Here is a 16,111-nt window from a genome sequence, read left to right as displayed (position 1 = left end):
AAATTCTCCATCTCTGCCTCAATGTAATAACTTCAAATAGGAACGTTAAAAAAGTCTTCAAACGACGATGTCAAACTTTCATGGACGAACGATTTCCTGAAACTCTCAAAGAAGAAAGGACCGTTCGTTGTCCGAGAAAAAAAGAAAGGGAAATATTGTTGGTCCTTTCATTGTCGTTGGTTCTTTCTCTGTATAATTTCCGTTGATCCTGCGAGCGTGATGATCATCGATAGGACCGACAAGATGTTTGGCCGGGCACAAAGAAATCGGGTCACGTGGAACGGGCCAGATGCTCTTTTCCAGGATCGATCGATCGATCCCCGGGCTGCGAACGTAACAGGACGGGGGAGCGCGTTGCGTAGACACGGAACCGGCAAATATCGGCACAAAGAGCCCGGGTCCCGACCCTTATCTGTCATCGGCGATCGCTGATAGAGCTAATAGAACTGGACCGATGCTCGTTTTGAAATAATTACCACCGGGTATCGTGTCGACGATCTTTCTGAGCTGTTGCAGGTAGTTTCGTAAGCGACGATCCTTCGTTTTCCCTTAAACGGAGCCGACTTTCACGTTCGATCCGAACAGATCACCGGAATCTCTTTTCAGTGCTCCAGAGATCTTCCGGTGATGGTCGCAGCCCCGGAAAACTGAGGATCGTCACGGAAATTTACGATTTTTGCAGATGAAAGTCTGAGAAACCGAGGGGCAACGAGTTTTTGCAGTGTATATTAATTATTTGAACGTTACTGTTGGCGCGTTTCGAATAGTTTAACAAAAAGATCTTCCAATGATGGTCGAAACCCCGGAAAACTGAGGATCGTCAAGGAAATTTAAGATTTTTGCAGATGAAAGTCTGAGAAACCGAAGGGCAACGAGTTTTTGCAGTGTATATTAATTATTTGAACGTTACTGTTGGCGCGTGTCGAATAGTTCAACAAAAAGATCTTTTGTTGATTGAAATATTGGAAAATTATGGATCATCACGAATATTTACGTTTTTCGAGGTTGAAAATCTGAGAAACCGAGGTGCAACGAATTTTATTTTGTGTATTAATTCTTTGACGTTTCAGCTACCGGTTATTGAATAATTTTCTAAAAATTATTGAAATGTTAAGGATTTCAAAACAAACACTGTAACGAACGAAACTACGATTTTGAAGTAACAAGATACTGCGAGTAACGTGATCTAACGACTTCCCGTAACTATTACATAAAGAGAACTTATAATTATTAAAGTAGTTCGATTCCTTCAGAATCTTAGTACCTACTTCAACCAACAAGACAAGCTGAGTCTTGGTCCAATTGAAACTGCCACAGCCTCAGGTCTGGAGCCAATCCAAATTTGTTGCGGACCGAGATCTTGATTTAGTCAAAATTCGAGCAGCCGCTCGATCAAGCCTGGATTTGGTCCAAATTTCTTGCAACACTGAATCAGTCGGCCTAACGAAAGTTTGTTGAAAATTCAGCCAGAACTCGGTCCAAATTCGAATGAGATCTTAATTCGAAGGTCCAGCTTGATCGAATGAAACGTCAAACCGAGTTTCTTAACTCGGTTGCATCCGATTTCTCCAAAGATTCCCCGCGATTCCGAATAAAATCTTCGATCACCGGAAACTCGTTGATCTCCGGCAACGACCTTTCACCCGAAACATCAATCCTACGTGGAAGGATCGACAGGATATCGCGCAGGGTAACTTTGTCAAGCAGTGAGCCACTCGAACGTATATAATAGCTTCCTTTTATTACTTTAAATAACATCAACTTTACTCGATTACAGTTCGATCGTACATCGGTGATCTTCTTACTTGTCTATTTCATGCCTCCTTCGTTCGTTACACTTCTCTCTCTCTCCCTTTCTCTCTATTTTTCTCTTTCTCCCTCATTCATACGCTTGCATCGACGCAGTCTCTCTCTCTCTCTTTTTCTCTCTATCATTCTTGCTTTCTTTCGTTCCTGTTTGCTTCTATCCCAGAGCGATTTGTCTTAGTTAGTTGTGCAACGTTTAGGCTTGTCCGCTAAAATACACGAACGAGAAGAACTTGGGAAGAACTCTCGTTTATTAATAATCGTCCTTGCGCCGTGAAGCATTCTCCGCGTGCGATATCGTGTCTCTATGTGCTTCTACGTGTCTCCTATCAATCTCTCTTTCTCTCTCCCGTTCACGCACCGTCCCCTAACAGTTGTCTCTATCATCCGTCCCATTCACCCTTGTATCCACACTTCCGTCCTCCGCATTCAATCCCGTCGTCCCTTTCAATCATCCGTCGATAGACAAATTTGTGCAAACGCTGTCGAACACAATTAAAAACGAAACTTTGGTCGGTTATTAACAATGATTAAGCTGATCCATTGATCTCCGTCGTCGAATCGTTGAACTTTTCTAACGGTCCCCGTGCATGGCGGACGCGAACACTGAAATCTCTGGCACGATCGGTGTCGATCAACTGTACGAATCAAGAATAAATATAGTTGCGACCGCGAGGAACTATCTGCGGGAAAATATAACTACAAAACGATTGGTCTCTCAAGAAACACGGTCTCGCGTGAAATGCGTAAGAAATGTCTTTTAACGTGTGCACAGCTCGCGATAGGAGTTTCCGCGACTGGAAACAGCAAGTTGTTTCCTGGATCGAATGGGAATCGTAATTTCGTGTAATCGTGATTCGATTAGACGATGGGAATCCGTTTAACCCTTCGTGGACGATTTTTTTCGGGGGTATTCGAGATGTTTATTGGAAGAAACATTGAATTATGAATACTAGAAGAAAAGTACTAGGAAAATTGTGTAAATTGACACATTGACTGCCACGTCACCCGAAGTTGGGTGACACTACTTTTCACGTAAACTTAGAGATTAATTGTCTTGGTAACGAGCCGAATTTCGTTGGATATGCGAGACGTAAGAGTGATCCTTACGAAGAATCTTGGTTCCTTAGTTTCTGCTTTGTTCCGAGATCTGTTTCGACTGCACAGGAATTTCGACGAGTGTTCACTTGGCAGTCAAGGTGTTAATCAATGATTTGTTCGCAACTTTCTATTATAGACGCGACAATTTTACATGATATTCGTCCTGAAAGGGTTAACAGCTGATCACGAAAACCTGCAAATTTTAAGTCTATTATTACATTTAAAAAAGAAAAGAGAAACACGTTTCGGAAACTTGTGTCGTCCAGAAGAAATACGTGCATACTGTGGCGTACGAAGCATATAGATTGTGCGTGAATCAAAACGATTTCGAGACGATTTCGTCGATCGAAATCTCGAAGCGGAACGCAGCGAGCGTAGACATCTTGGTTCTCGCAGAGGCGATCAACAGATTCCGATTCTCCGTTATCGATTAACCGACATGTCTCTGAAATTGCGAGTACACTGATATCTATAATAAAAAAATAGTATTCGTCAAATTCATGATTTCCGTATCTTCCCCTTCGTTGCAATTCCATTGTTCCGCGGGGTTAAAATGTAACATTCGCAGGAGATTACGATAAAACAAAAATTCGCTAAAATTGATTGACGTCGTGACTACCGTTTCGAGACCCGATGCATTCACTAAAACACTGCGAATAGTATCGTTGATAAAAACAAAAGGAGTCTCGTCATCGAAACTCCGAATAACGAATAAATCGCTAAAAAGTGATCGCGAATCACATTTGAAACAATTTAAAAGAAAAAGAAAGATCCCTGCGAGTTTTAACAACTCGAATAAACGAAGAACCGAAAAAAGAAACGTCCAGTATCGATCGTTGATCTTGAGTTTCATGAAAAAAGCAAATGAAAAAAAGGGAAGGGGAAACGAACGGATCGTTCGTAGCGATATATCCCGAACATCGCAAAAAATGATATCCTTAGATAAAAATCCTTGAAATCGCCTGCGAGAAGCCAGATCTCGGACGGTCGCGATTTCCTTACGTACCGGGTGGCCTGAAAGTTAGCTGCAGCCAAGAGTCGAAGGCGCGTGTTTTATACAAAAGCGGCTGTATCTCTTTGCTTGCTCTTTTTCCCCCTTTCTCTCTCATTCTCTCTTCATCATTCTCACTTTCTCTCTCTCTCTCTCTCTCTTTCTCATTCTCTCTTCGTTTCCCTTCTCTCTTACCCTGTTTCGTCCCGAGGACTCTGTTTAAAGGGAAATCCTTTCCCTCCTCAGCATCCTAGATAAGAATCTTACAAGGCAATGTCGCAGGCGAACGGAATACATATTCCGGGACATCTGCGCGCGAGAGATGTCTCTTAAATAGAGAACCGATAACCCTTGTTTCCCTCCCCCGAGTCTGTTTGTCACTTCATCCTCTTCTTCGTCCTCCTCTCGCCCTTTCTCCCCCTTTCATTCCCGCGCTTTCTCCAACGTTCCTCCGTCAAGGAGTTATTCAAATGTTCCGATTTATTCAGACTTCCTGCTGTTCCCCTCAACCCCTGCAGACCAGATTTTCGCACGAGCGTACGATCACTTATCTGACCGACTGCCATTCGATGTGTCGCTGGTTGCATGTACGAAGAGATTCTGGTAGCATGTCGTTTTTCGGATAGAAACAGGCTCGAAGCAAGGATTGGTTGCACTTTCAACGAAATTATAAAGCTTGATGCTTGACGCGAAGCTCTGCGCGATCGAAACAGGGTTGTTCCTACGATCTCTCGTTAAATTGTTGAATAAAATTTAACGAGAGATCTTGAACATCTGAAATGATTTAAAACAAAAAGAGAATTCTGGAATGCCAAGGTATTTTGTCAGGCGTTGATTTAATAGGATAGTGTACCCACGTTATAACGTCCGGTCTGAAGGGGTTAATTTCGAATTAAAGAAACTTCCCTGATTCAATTTAAATCCCGAGTGAAGTTTTGTCTGGAGTCGATCTGAATTTTAATCCTGTCGTTCCTTTCTCTCCCGTTCATTCTCCCATTTTCTCAAATGTTCTTCCATCCTCTTGCCCTTTCTCCCATGGTCACACTTCTCACTGACACTCTCTCATCCTCGTTTACTCCTTCAATTTCACCCTCTCTTTCTCTCTCTCTCTCACACACACTCTCTTTCAAACACACATTCGATTTTTCTCTTTATGTACAGACTGCGAACTGCGATTAAATGATAACTTACGGGCTAAACTTACGCTACGACGGTGTTTATCATATACCGGGTGCGCGTGGCGTTTCGAAATGTTTCTTGGAGCTTTCTCGAGCGAGAAGTATTCTTTTCCACGATTTCGGAGAATTTCGGCTTTCGCTTCGATGCACTGGCTGCTCGGGAAGTCGAGATCTTGGTAGCCTGTGGAACTCCTGGGCTATTCGATGCGAGGATTCGTCGGAGATAGTCTAACTATCAACATTTGATACACTCGTGAAAACGAAGCGTAACGTTACTTCGTACACATATTTTTATAAATAAATAACTAATGGAAAACCGATTTAAAAGTTCCAACATTTCTTTCTTAATCATTTCATACATTCGTTCCATGCGTATTAAAATATGTCCATTAAAACAACCACAAGTTCATTAAAGAGAACTGTTTAAAAATAAAAACATAGAATCTATGATGGTGACTACTATTAACACGTTGAATGCCATGGGGGTCACCGGTGACCCCGATCAAATCCGATTGCTATAGTTCACTCAACGAAACGATTATTCGAAAATCATTTCTGTTATAAATAGTGCCACCTAATACGGTGACATTCAGCTAGATCACAATAATAATAACACAACTCAATCAAATGATTTAACCCTTTGTGGACGGAGATTCTCATGAAATACATAAAACTTCCAACAGACGAAGCTAAATTACATATCGATTGCTTGAATAGTAAAAATGAAGGAAACTACGCACCGAATTCTTGCTGTTTGAGTCACTGGATCGTTTGTTCGCTATTTAGTGCTCCAAATATGAAAGTTCAACGTCGCTGAAATATTGTCGTCTCTCCGCGAAGGGTTAATATTATTTTCTTTCTCTACTATGCGTATTTACTGTATGAAATTATGCGGCGTTCAACGTGTTAAACTGATTCTTCGAAAAATCGACTTAAACCAGTTGCGAAACGAACGATGCACGATACGGGAGAATCTAAATTCTGCGAACACCGAACGCCAGTACGGAATAGAATGAAATAGAACAAAAGCGGCGGGCAGTGGAGGACAGTCCGCGTCGAGCAGCAAAAACTCGTTCGTTCGTTTAATCTTGTCCCGCGGAAGATAAGATCGTCGAGCAACATCGAAGAGCAAGGTGAGACGAGACGGCTCAATGGCAACCGAAGCGTTCAGAAAAGGTGTTGCTGATTGAATCCGCGACGGGACGATTGGCACTAGGCAATTGGTTGGCAGGAAACAGCTGCTCCGCCTACTACGCGCCGCTTTGGCCGGACCAATTTGCATACCATTCCGAATCCGCACGTTTCTGTCGACTAACTGGCACGATTAAAATCGTTTTTCACCGCGGGCCCAATTAACCTCCCGCAAATCCCAATTTATTTCTTCCGGAAAACCGTTGCGTAACGCAAGGTCGAGCCGCGGACGAAGGGAACCTCGAATTAACCCTTCCGCGAGCTACCGGGACGCCTACAGTTCTTCAAGCCGCAATTACGATCATATTTCTGCATAATCTAATTAGAAAATGTAGCAAATCCAGAGAACTCCAGAATGAAACGTGAAAATAGGTGTCCGAGTAATCCAGTTGCACACGAAATCGTTAATAAAATGTAGACCTCGATATCTTCGAAAGCGAATTTTCCATATTCCCTATTTTTGAAATTGAACGAAACTACTCTCTCCGTTCGACTACATCGTAGAATTTCGTTCAGTTCAAACTTCCTTTTAACTCGCGTCGAATTCGAGTTCACGAGCGACCAGTGCAACCGAAGCGAACGATTTCGTAGAGACGGGGCCTCTAAATCGAAGTGATTCCAATCGATGGAGCATCATCGCGAGTAATTCTAAATATCACGAGGTGAAATTGAAACGCGAGCACCCGGCGATCGCCTAATACAAACGAGATTAACTTAATCTTCTCTCGAATGCGCGTGTATGCGTGTATGCGCGTGTGCGTGTACGTGTGTGAATGTTTGTTAGTGTTTCACGCGTTTGCGTGTGTGTGTGTATGCTTGTTTCACGTTGTATGCGCGTGTACGTGTATGTGTGTATTATCTACATATGTACACAGGACAAACACAGAAGCGTACGGTGTAAGAAGATTGTGTATAAAGAGCATGTGTGGTTCGTTATAGCGACGTTAATTAATTAGCTGCTGGCTGGGGAGCCGTACACGCCTCAGGGATCATTCTCCAACTTCGCTTCTCTGTTGTCTTTCCCGGTGACACAACGTCCGAGCTGTCTTTCGAGGGCCACGTCGGCCATACTTCGATTCTGTTTCGAAACAGGCCGACCCGAGAGTCTCCTATATGTTCGCACGTTCGCGGAATTCCGTGATAATTCGGGTCGGATGAATCGCTGATTAATTTCGTGGAATCTTTGGGAGACGACGTCAACCGCGAGCCATTCAATTTCACGCTATGAGCTTCGAATGTCTGTCGGGGTTCTATTGAAAGTCATTCGAATACGCAGCTCGATTTAAAGCTAAAAATCGCCGAGTGAAAGACACTCGGTACGAGTGATCTTTCTGTTCGAAATCTGATCCAGACGGTCGACGAGTAAGCTGTCTCCAGGTTAAAAGGAACATATTCTCGAAAAATCTCGAACAAATTCGCGAAGAGACGAATTGATATAATTCAGTTTTCAGGATTCTAAGTTTTCGAGTTGCTAAGTGTTTGACACGATCAACTCCGCGAAGATGGCGGTGCAAGAAGAATGACTTCTATATACTTAACACTAGAACTACCAAATGGAATGACCCATTCCTTGATTTCTTCTGTTGCGATTACTAAAAAAAATTGCTAAAGAAGCTGATTAAGTAACACCTAGGCTGAAATTTAAACCAATTCGTATCCGAATGAATCCACGTTTGTATTAATAATGAAATCTTCCAGAGTCACTTTAAGTGCTCGGTAGTTCTAGTGTTGACGGTAACTTTAACTTCTCGGTATTTTCCGACTGAATCGAATCACGTGTTCGGCACTCTGTGCCAAGCACGACGGAAATAAAAATAAAAGATTCGAAACATTCCCAATTTTTCGGGGTGTACCAATTACTTATCGACCGACTCGCGTCCACGGAATTCGGTTGACACGGCGTCACGCTAATCCCCGACGAGTCTACCCATCGCTCATCGCGGCTGAAGCGTGCACGGTCCGACCCCGACTACTGGTAACCGTAAATAACGTATGCTTTGTCTCTTATTCCGAGGAGCTAGGTACGGGCGTTAACGCTACAAGAATTAGGATTGCTCAGGTTCCTGGGGAGGAGGTGAAAATTGATGTTCTGCGCGGGCGGGGGGATCGAAAAGTGGGTTAAGGGGATGGTCGGATCCGCGAAAAATAGACGCGGCGCGCAGCCGCCGCGGTATCTGGAAGTGTACGAGCTCTCTGCCTTGTCGCGCGATCACGCGGTATATGTATACGCGAAAAGAAAAAAAAATGCTAACATGTCTTTTGCTATTTCACCCGGAGGCTAGACCGGCGCGTCCATCCCGGCGAAGCAGCCGCCTAGCTCTGCCCTCCGGGTTCAACGATCAACATCGAGGCTTCGTCAGAAACACCGGGAATCGAGACGACGAAACGAAAGCGCACCAACGAGCTTCCCATCGGAACTCCTCTTCGCTGTTCGACGCGCTCCCGGTGATCATACCAGGCGCGATCCTCTGGCGTTTCGTTTCGATCTCTCAGCCTTTCCTTTCGTCTTCCGGCGAGAAAGTAAACGGAGAACAGTTCGCGAGAGCGATTCGATGTTCCACCGATCGCGTGGCGGGGGAACCGTTCCTCGTTTCCTAAGGTCCGAGAAGTTTAGGGAGAACTCCGAAGAGTTCCAGCGTGGTAGGAGAGTTGAGTTTTCGTATGTTCTCGGCTCGGGAAATCGGTCGAGTGAGTTTAATCTCGTTACGCGTGGTCGGAGACGTGCATTGGATTGTTTCGCGGCAGGATCCTTACGAGACCAGTTCTCCGTTCAGCTTCCTCTTGGTACCCTTGCCTTGGCTGCCCGGGGCCCAGGGTCACAACGAGTGATAGTCGCCCAGCACGAGGCCGCTGTGATAACTGCCGTGCGACGTCGACATGCCCATCGAGCCCATCCCCTGGTACGCGCCCATCCCCATGCCGTTCATCGACATCGTGTTCATCGTGTTCACGCCCTGCATCGTGTTCGGCAGCATCGTCGACGGACCCATCGGGCTCAGCCCGCCCATCGACGGAGCTATAGCACCCATCTGCATCGACGTCGCCGTGTGGGGGAGAGACTTCTGCAGGTCGGCCGAGGTCGGCGTGCCGATCAGGTAGTCCTGGAACAGGTGATCCGCCAACGGCAGGGTTCAGTATCTCAGCTGTTACGTGGCTCGGGCGAATTTCAACACCGTTCCGCCGTGTGACGTCGAATAGGACTGGCGATGGTTTTAACAGTAGAACTACCGAGTTGAATTGATTTTTAAACGTTTCTTTTATAGAAATATAAAATAGAAGTGGAGTACGACGTCAGTTAAGTTATATTTTAATTTGCGTGTTGATAAGTCAACTGTTTTAATCATTTCTTAGGGAAGCATTTGTGTGCCTTCAATTATTGTGAAAGAATGAATGGGTCATTTTGACCCATTTGGTAGTTCTAGTGTTAAGTTTCATTGGATGAAGGTGAATACTAAGCGTTTCTTTGAGATGTCACTTTTGCTTATGGCAATGATGTACTTGATTATAGTGAAAATGGGAGCTTTTGATATTTGATTGGTGACTCTCGATGGGTTTGGATACTTTGAGGAGATGACGATTCGTAATATTTTACAGCTCTGCTTACTAGAGCTATTACACTTTGAAACGACTTGTCGATTCTTTATACTGAAAGCTTAAGCTTCATTGCGCGATAGGAAGAAAACGCAAGATTTAGCTTTTAACCCATTTGCATCACAAGCGGAATATCCTCGCAAATAACTGTTGCTCATCACCAAGAGCAGAATATTCCGCACAATTACTTTTAGTTGTCTATTATATTCGGATATCGGATAGCTGATCAATTTCAATCAAAAGTTAAGAAGACTCAGTTGAACATCCCTGGTTTATAAAGTAAACTTCACATTTATTAGCAAATATGTAAATGAGTTCAGCTTTCAAGATTCGAAGATTCACTCTCCAAGACTTAGTCCTGAAGCTTCGAAGACCGCATCTCTGGTTTATGAAGTAAGCTTCACATTTATCAGAGAAGACAAGAATGGGTTGAGCATTGAAGATTCGAAGATTCAGTCTCCAAGACTTAGTCTCGAAGCTTCTTTGGTTTATAAAGTAAGCTTCACATTTATCAGAGAAGATGAGAATAGATTGAGCATTGAAAATTCGAAGAATCAGTCTCCAAAACTTAGCTTCGGAGCTTCGAAGATTCATTCTCCAAGACATAGCTCCGAAGCTTCGAAGATTCAACCTCCAAGACTTAGCCCTGAATATTCGAAGATTCAACCTCTAAGACCTGAAGCTACGAAGACCGCATTTCTGGTTCATAAAGTAAGCTTCACATTTATCAGAGAAGATATAAATGGGTTGAGCATTGAAGATTCGAAGATTCAACCTCCAAGACTTAGTCCTGAAACTTCGAAGACCGCATCTCTGGTTTATAAAGTAAGCTTCACATTTATCAGAGAAGATATAAATGGGTTGAGCATTGAAGATTCGAAGATTCAACCTCCAAGACTTATCCTCGAAGCTTCGAAGACTCTCGAGCCGTCGACAATAGAATTTCAACCACGATACCTGCGGACTGTAGTACTGCATGTAGTCCAACTGGCTCTTCTGCTGGGCGCAGCTGGGCGGTGGAGGCGGCAGCGTCGCTGTCGGATGCACCAGGCCGTGGGTGCCGTGCGCGCCGACCTGTAGATGATGCTGCAGCTGATGATGAAGGTTCCGCTTGTCGTCGCCGCTCTCGCTGCTGGTGTCGTGGTGTTGCATGTGGTGCGTCGGTGTGTGAGGGTGGCTGAGGGTCGAGCCGTGGCCTTGGTGATACGAGTGAGGACTGGAGACGGAAACGGGCGGCGGAAGCTGGTACATGCCCGACGTCTGTTGGTGCTCGACAATTTGCTGCTGTTGCTGCTGCTGCTGCTGCACCGCGCACGCGGAAGGCTGCTGAGGCTGTTGCTGGCCGACCGCTTGCCTCTTCGCCTCGTCGCCGCTCTCGCTGCTCGAGTCACCGAGACCGCCGCCGTGTGTCTTCTCTTCCCTTTGACCGCTGCAACAAAAGGAAAAGCGATCGATCGGGTGAGACGAGGCTTGCAGTTCTAACACGTGAATTTTTATATGGGTAGCTTGATTTTGCTGATACTGATATAATATCGTTAACACTAGTACTACCAGATAAGTCAAAATGAGCCATTCCTAAATTCTTCTTTTGCAATTATTGAGAAAACAATAGATCCTTCTCTAAGAAATTTTGGAGGAAACTGTTTTGGCAATACGTGAACTATGTTTTGGGTGATGATCGCGGTAGATGCGCTCTTGGGGTTACTATAGGACAATTTTGAAGTCAACTTGACTGCTCGGTAGTTCGAGGGATAATTTTGAAATTTTTCTATGGAACTCTAAGAATGCAGCTACTGAGACTTCAGTTGACTTATGATTCAGTTTGAGTATTACCGAATCAATTTCTTTAGTGATTCCGCAGAGGAGCATGTGTTATGTTTTTAATCATTGCGAAGGAAGAACGGAGGAACGGGTCAATTTGACCCATCTGGTGGTTCTAGTGTTAAGTATACATTATTTCACGATATTTGAACACTGAAATGTTCAAAGGTGTCGAGGACACCAAAGTTTGTAACTGAAATAACTATATCTTTTTACCGTTAGGTCTATCATGGCGAGATTGCGTGGCGCAAAGATGAGTGCAGTTAGTTTAAAATATTTCAATCGTGTTATTACAATAGAACCACTATTTAAATTAACCCGTTGGCACTCGGACGTTTTTCACTAAAAATATTTTCAAATTTTCTGATGAGATACAGACGATACTTTGTGAAACTAACTCGAAGAGACATCACACGTACATTCAGCAACGAAGCTATTTTATTTCAGTATTTCTCTAATCGATGCATTACACGAGGTACAATATTAAACATCAAGTTTGACAGTTGTACTGTACGAAATCAAGTGGTGAGTGAGAGTCACCTCTCGAGTGCAAAGGGTTAAAGACATCCATCTGAGAGTTCTAGATGCAACAAACCCGAAACTGCGTTCTCAGCGCAGCATCTTCCGAAAAACTGGAACAACTCCCACGCGAAAGAGTAAAAGTCGGGATTAAACTTGAAAATAAGAAGAACAGTACGGTCGGGGGATAATTCAATGGCAGTCATAGAAAAAGACATTCCCTGGCCCGCGGACCGTTACTTAGGAAACACGGGGAACGCGATCTAGCCGCGCAATCTCGCGCGAGGATCTCTCCCCGCGACACGATCCTCTTCCACGGATCGGCCACGCCGCGTTTCACCTTTCTTATCGATCCCGCCGGCTTCTCGTTAACCGCTAACAATACATGGTGGCCCTAATCCCGTATCCCAATAATTATACCAACCAGCGAATCTGCCTCACCGCGATTCGCGCTTTCGTAATATTCCCTTCTATCGAACAACCTCGCGCCGACCATTCTCCATCTCTCTTTCCCCCCGACCACTGCACGCGGAACGAACCTAATATAATTACTGAACGAAGGAGCGGAGAGGAACAAACAGATGGAGGTAAAGAGAGGAACGAATAAACAAGAAAGGAGAAAGGAAATTCAAAACGAGAAATAGATTATGAAAATCGGTAGAAAGAAGATAACGAGTGAAGAAAAAAAGAACGGTATCAAAGAGGAATTAACCCTTTGCAGTCGAGAGGCGACTCCCAACATCAGATGATTTGATACAGGAAAATTATAAACTTTAACCGTTAACCTTTGTATACCGCATCGATACGTGAAACATTGAAAGAAAATAGCTTTGTTAATTTACGCGTGGTTTCTTGATAAATTCGTTTTAAAGAATCTTGTCTATATCTGATTAGAAAGTGCAGAATATTTCAAGCGAAAAACTTTTAAGGGTTAAGGAAGACAAAATGGTAATCGGTAAAAAAGCACGAAATATTCCAGAGAGAATGAGAAAAGAGATTCGGAGGAACAGATAAGCGAAAAGAGAGATAGACGAAAATGAGGGAAAAAGAAGAGGGTAAGAGAAAGAAGAAGAAAAGGAGACAGCGGGGTAGAGAGGAAGGAAAAGAAAAAGCCGAAGGGAGAGAGGAGAGAAGACTTCGGGCAGTGATCGGCAGTGACTCGAAGCGGAAGAGGATAGGGGCACGGAATAATATCGGGTAAGATAATACCGCGGTCGATGCGTAAACTACCGAGAAGAGGGTACTTGTGAATTAAGGGTGGACAGTGGTTGCCGGGGCGAGTAAGGGAGACCGTGGACTGGAGTGGGAGGCAGAGGGAGGTGGACGCGAGTGAAAACGATGGAAGAATAGGAATATAAAGCGAGATCCGGCGCGGGACAAAGAGACGATCTCGGTCGTCTCGTAAACTCAATTTAGCGGGCTGGACCTCCTCGAAGTCGAAGCACGTGGGACCTGAAGGGCCCCGTGACCGTCCTCCTCTCCTCTCCTTGGCAACCTCTTCCACCACCTTCTCCTCCGCCGCCCTCTCGCCCCCTCCTCGCCCCGTCACGCGCGTCTTCCACCGTTCCGTTCCTCCGTGTGTTCAGGGTACGAGCAATCGTTAAGCGCTTGTTTTACAAGTCGTTTAGACGTGCCCGCCGCGATACGGCACTGTCTCCGGCCCGCAAGTGCCACGACACTTGTCTACGGGGTGTGTTTTTCGAGAACCGGTCCCCGGTCACGCTGGCCACGCTACCGAGACTCCGATAACCGATCCCTCTGCTCCTCGCCTAGTCCTGATCGTCCTTGTTTCGAGGATCTTTCGACTTTTCGTGGCAATAGACTGGTTCCTGGACCCTTCCCTTGATCGTAGCTTGCCTCGAGTCTCGCGAAGCAAATGATAACCAGGAATCGCTTACGCCGGTAGTTCGAGGAGGTTGCGCTTCCGCGTGATCAACGTTGAGCGAACGAGAAATTGCAAGGGAGTCATTCGTTTCGATATGACACGGGTTAGCTCTAAGTTGCTCAGATCGGAAGGTAACATTGTAAGTACGGAGTACTTTGATTCACTAGATCGACTCTATCGCGAACATACAGAAACTCCAAATCCAGCGGACACCAGCGATGTCCCATTCCCGAAGCTCGGCGTAGAACACGGATCCGCAGTTGGTCCCGGCGTCAATCGCGGAACTATCGTCCCCAGGATCAAAAGGTTAGCACCGAGGAAGGATGCCGGGGAAAAGGAACAGAAAAACAGGTAAAAAAAGGCCAGAGAGACGGAGGGGGGAAGAAAAGAATCGACTCCGGTGATCCTTCCCAGAGGACCGAAAGGCCAAGAGAGCGGTGCCTCGCGCGAAGGCGACGATAAATCCGTTCGGCAGGTGAAAATCTCGTGTCCCCGGTTGCAGGGAAGGGAGAGAGAAGGAGAGCGTGTGTTCTCTGGTCCGGGTCTCTTCTCTCCGGGAAGAATTATCTCCGCGAGACGCGACGCGAGGCGACGCAACGGATCCCACACGTGGAACGACGGCCGTTCGTCCCCTCCGCTCCTGCTACAAGAGGATCGGCTCGTTTCCACCGGTACTTTCCGCGCCACCCGTTGCATGCCGTGGGTCCATAACCCCGGGGACGAGGTGTCCCCAGGTATGCCTTATCCGAGGCGGGATCGCGCAGTAAATTTATCCCCGCGTTGCACGCCCCGCGAGCGCGAGACCGAGCGCACGGCCACGAAAGAACGGAATCTTTCGGGCATTATTATTTTCATTAGGATTTGTGACTCATCGCGCGTAGGAGACATTTATTTGGACGACCCGTTCGCCGTGACACCTACTACTCTCCGCGCGCCGGCTTCGACGCGCGACATCCTCGAAGCTTGTTCCCATCCTCCGAGCCTGGCCGCAGCGGCTTCAACCCCCTTCTTCCTTTTGTTCCTTCATTCGTTAACCCTTTGCACTCGAGAGGTGACTCTCGCCAGTCGGCACACTGGGATTACCGAGTTCGATGGTTGATGTTAACACGTTCACTGCCACGGTGGTCAGTGACGACCGGAGCTTCTAAACCGCTGGTGAATAGTTGCGACGAAAAACTTGATTTCGGATAAAAATATTTAGCGATATAAGTAGCTAGATCGTAGCGTAATATCACTACTGTAAGACGAAATCAATAACAATTATTTTCAATATCATTTGCCTTTGTTATTAATGAATAGATATTATACTGTTTAGAACGATAGGAATTCTCGTGGCAGTCAACGTGTTAAGCTTCTTGTAATGCGTGAATATTTGATTTGCGGTAAAACTATAAAATCTGATATTTAATGTTGAACTCTGTATAATGCCTTGATACGTGAAATGTTAGGATAAAATAGCTTTGTTGTGTACTTGTAATTTCCCTTCGAGTTAGTTTCAAGGAATATTGTGTTCGCCTCGTTAAAAAATGTCAAACATTTCTAATGAGGAACTTCCGAGTGCAAACGGTTAATGGATGTTTCTCAGTTTTGTTACTGTTTCCTCGATGGTTTTCTTTGTTTATTGTAGATTCATTTAACACGTTGACTGCTACGGTCACCGATGACCGGAGCGTCTGAATTACTCGGAAACAATTACAAGATGAAAATTGATGTCGAATTAAAATTCATAGTAACACGAGTAACTGAATAACAGTATAATTTAAGAATTATGATATCAAAGCATTAACATCTAATTCTAATACCATTCGCCTCTGTTATAATACGATAAGTAACGTTATACCAAACGCTCTAAATTCTCGTGACGGTGAACGTGTTAATTAGTCACGATCCATAACGATCGAGAAATTGTTCAAATCGACCGCGGGAGTTTTCAGAGTTCTTCGTAAGAATTTATTATATTTCCCGGTGAAATGACAAAAACAGAAACATCAGTTTTATAGGGACACTGTCAGGTATGGAGTAATTGTT

General features: G+C 45.0%; 1 protein-coding gene across 5 annotated transcripts in view; it reads right to left on the bottom strand.

Annotated features, from left to right (window-relative positions):
• Positions 1–1,722: 1,722 nt before the first annotated feature.
• The window catches only part of so (SIX homeobox 1 protein sine oculis), a 64,912-nt gene continuing 50,523 nt past the window's right edge, over positions 1,723–16,111 (bottom strand). For all 5 annotated transcript variants that reach the window (XM_076369680.1, XM_076369682.1, XM_076369681.1 and 2 more), the window contains 2 exons: positions 10,816–11,287; positions 1,723–9,368 (listed from right to left, as the gene is read on the bottom strand). In XM_076369680.1, coding sequence (XP_076225795.1) covers positions 9,084–9,368; positions 10,816–11,287 — 757 coding nt within the window. In that variant the 3' untranslated portion in view covers positions 1,723–9,083. The remainder of the gene's footprint in view (positions 9,369–10,815; positions 11,288–16,111) is intronic.

The sequence above is a fragment of the Nomia melanderi genome, chromosome 8, assembly GCF_051020985.1.
Source record: "Nomia melanderi isolate GNS246 chromosome 8, iyNomMela1, whole genome shotgun sequence".
Taxonomy (NCBI): Eukaryota; Metazoa; Arthropoda; class Insecta; order Hymenoptera; family Halictidae; genus Nomia; species Nomia melanderi.
Note: the sequence above shows the minus strand (reverse complement) of the source record. Positions and strands in the feature narration are given on the sequence as shown.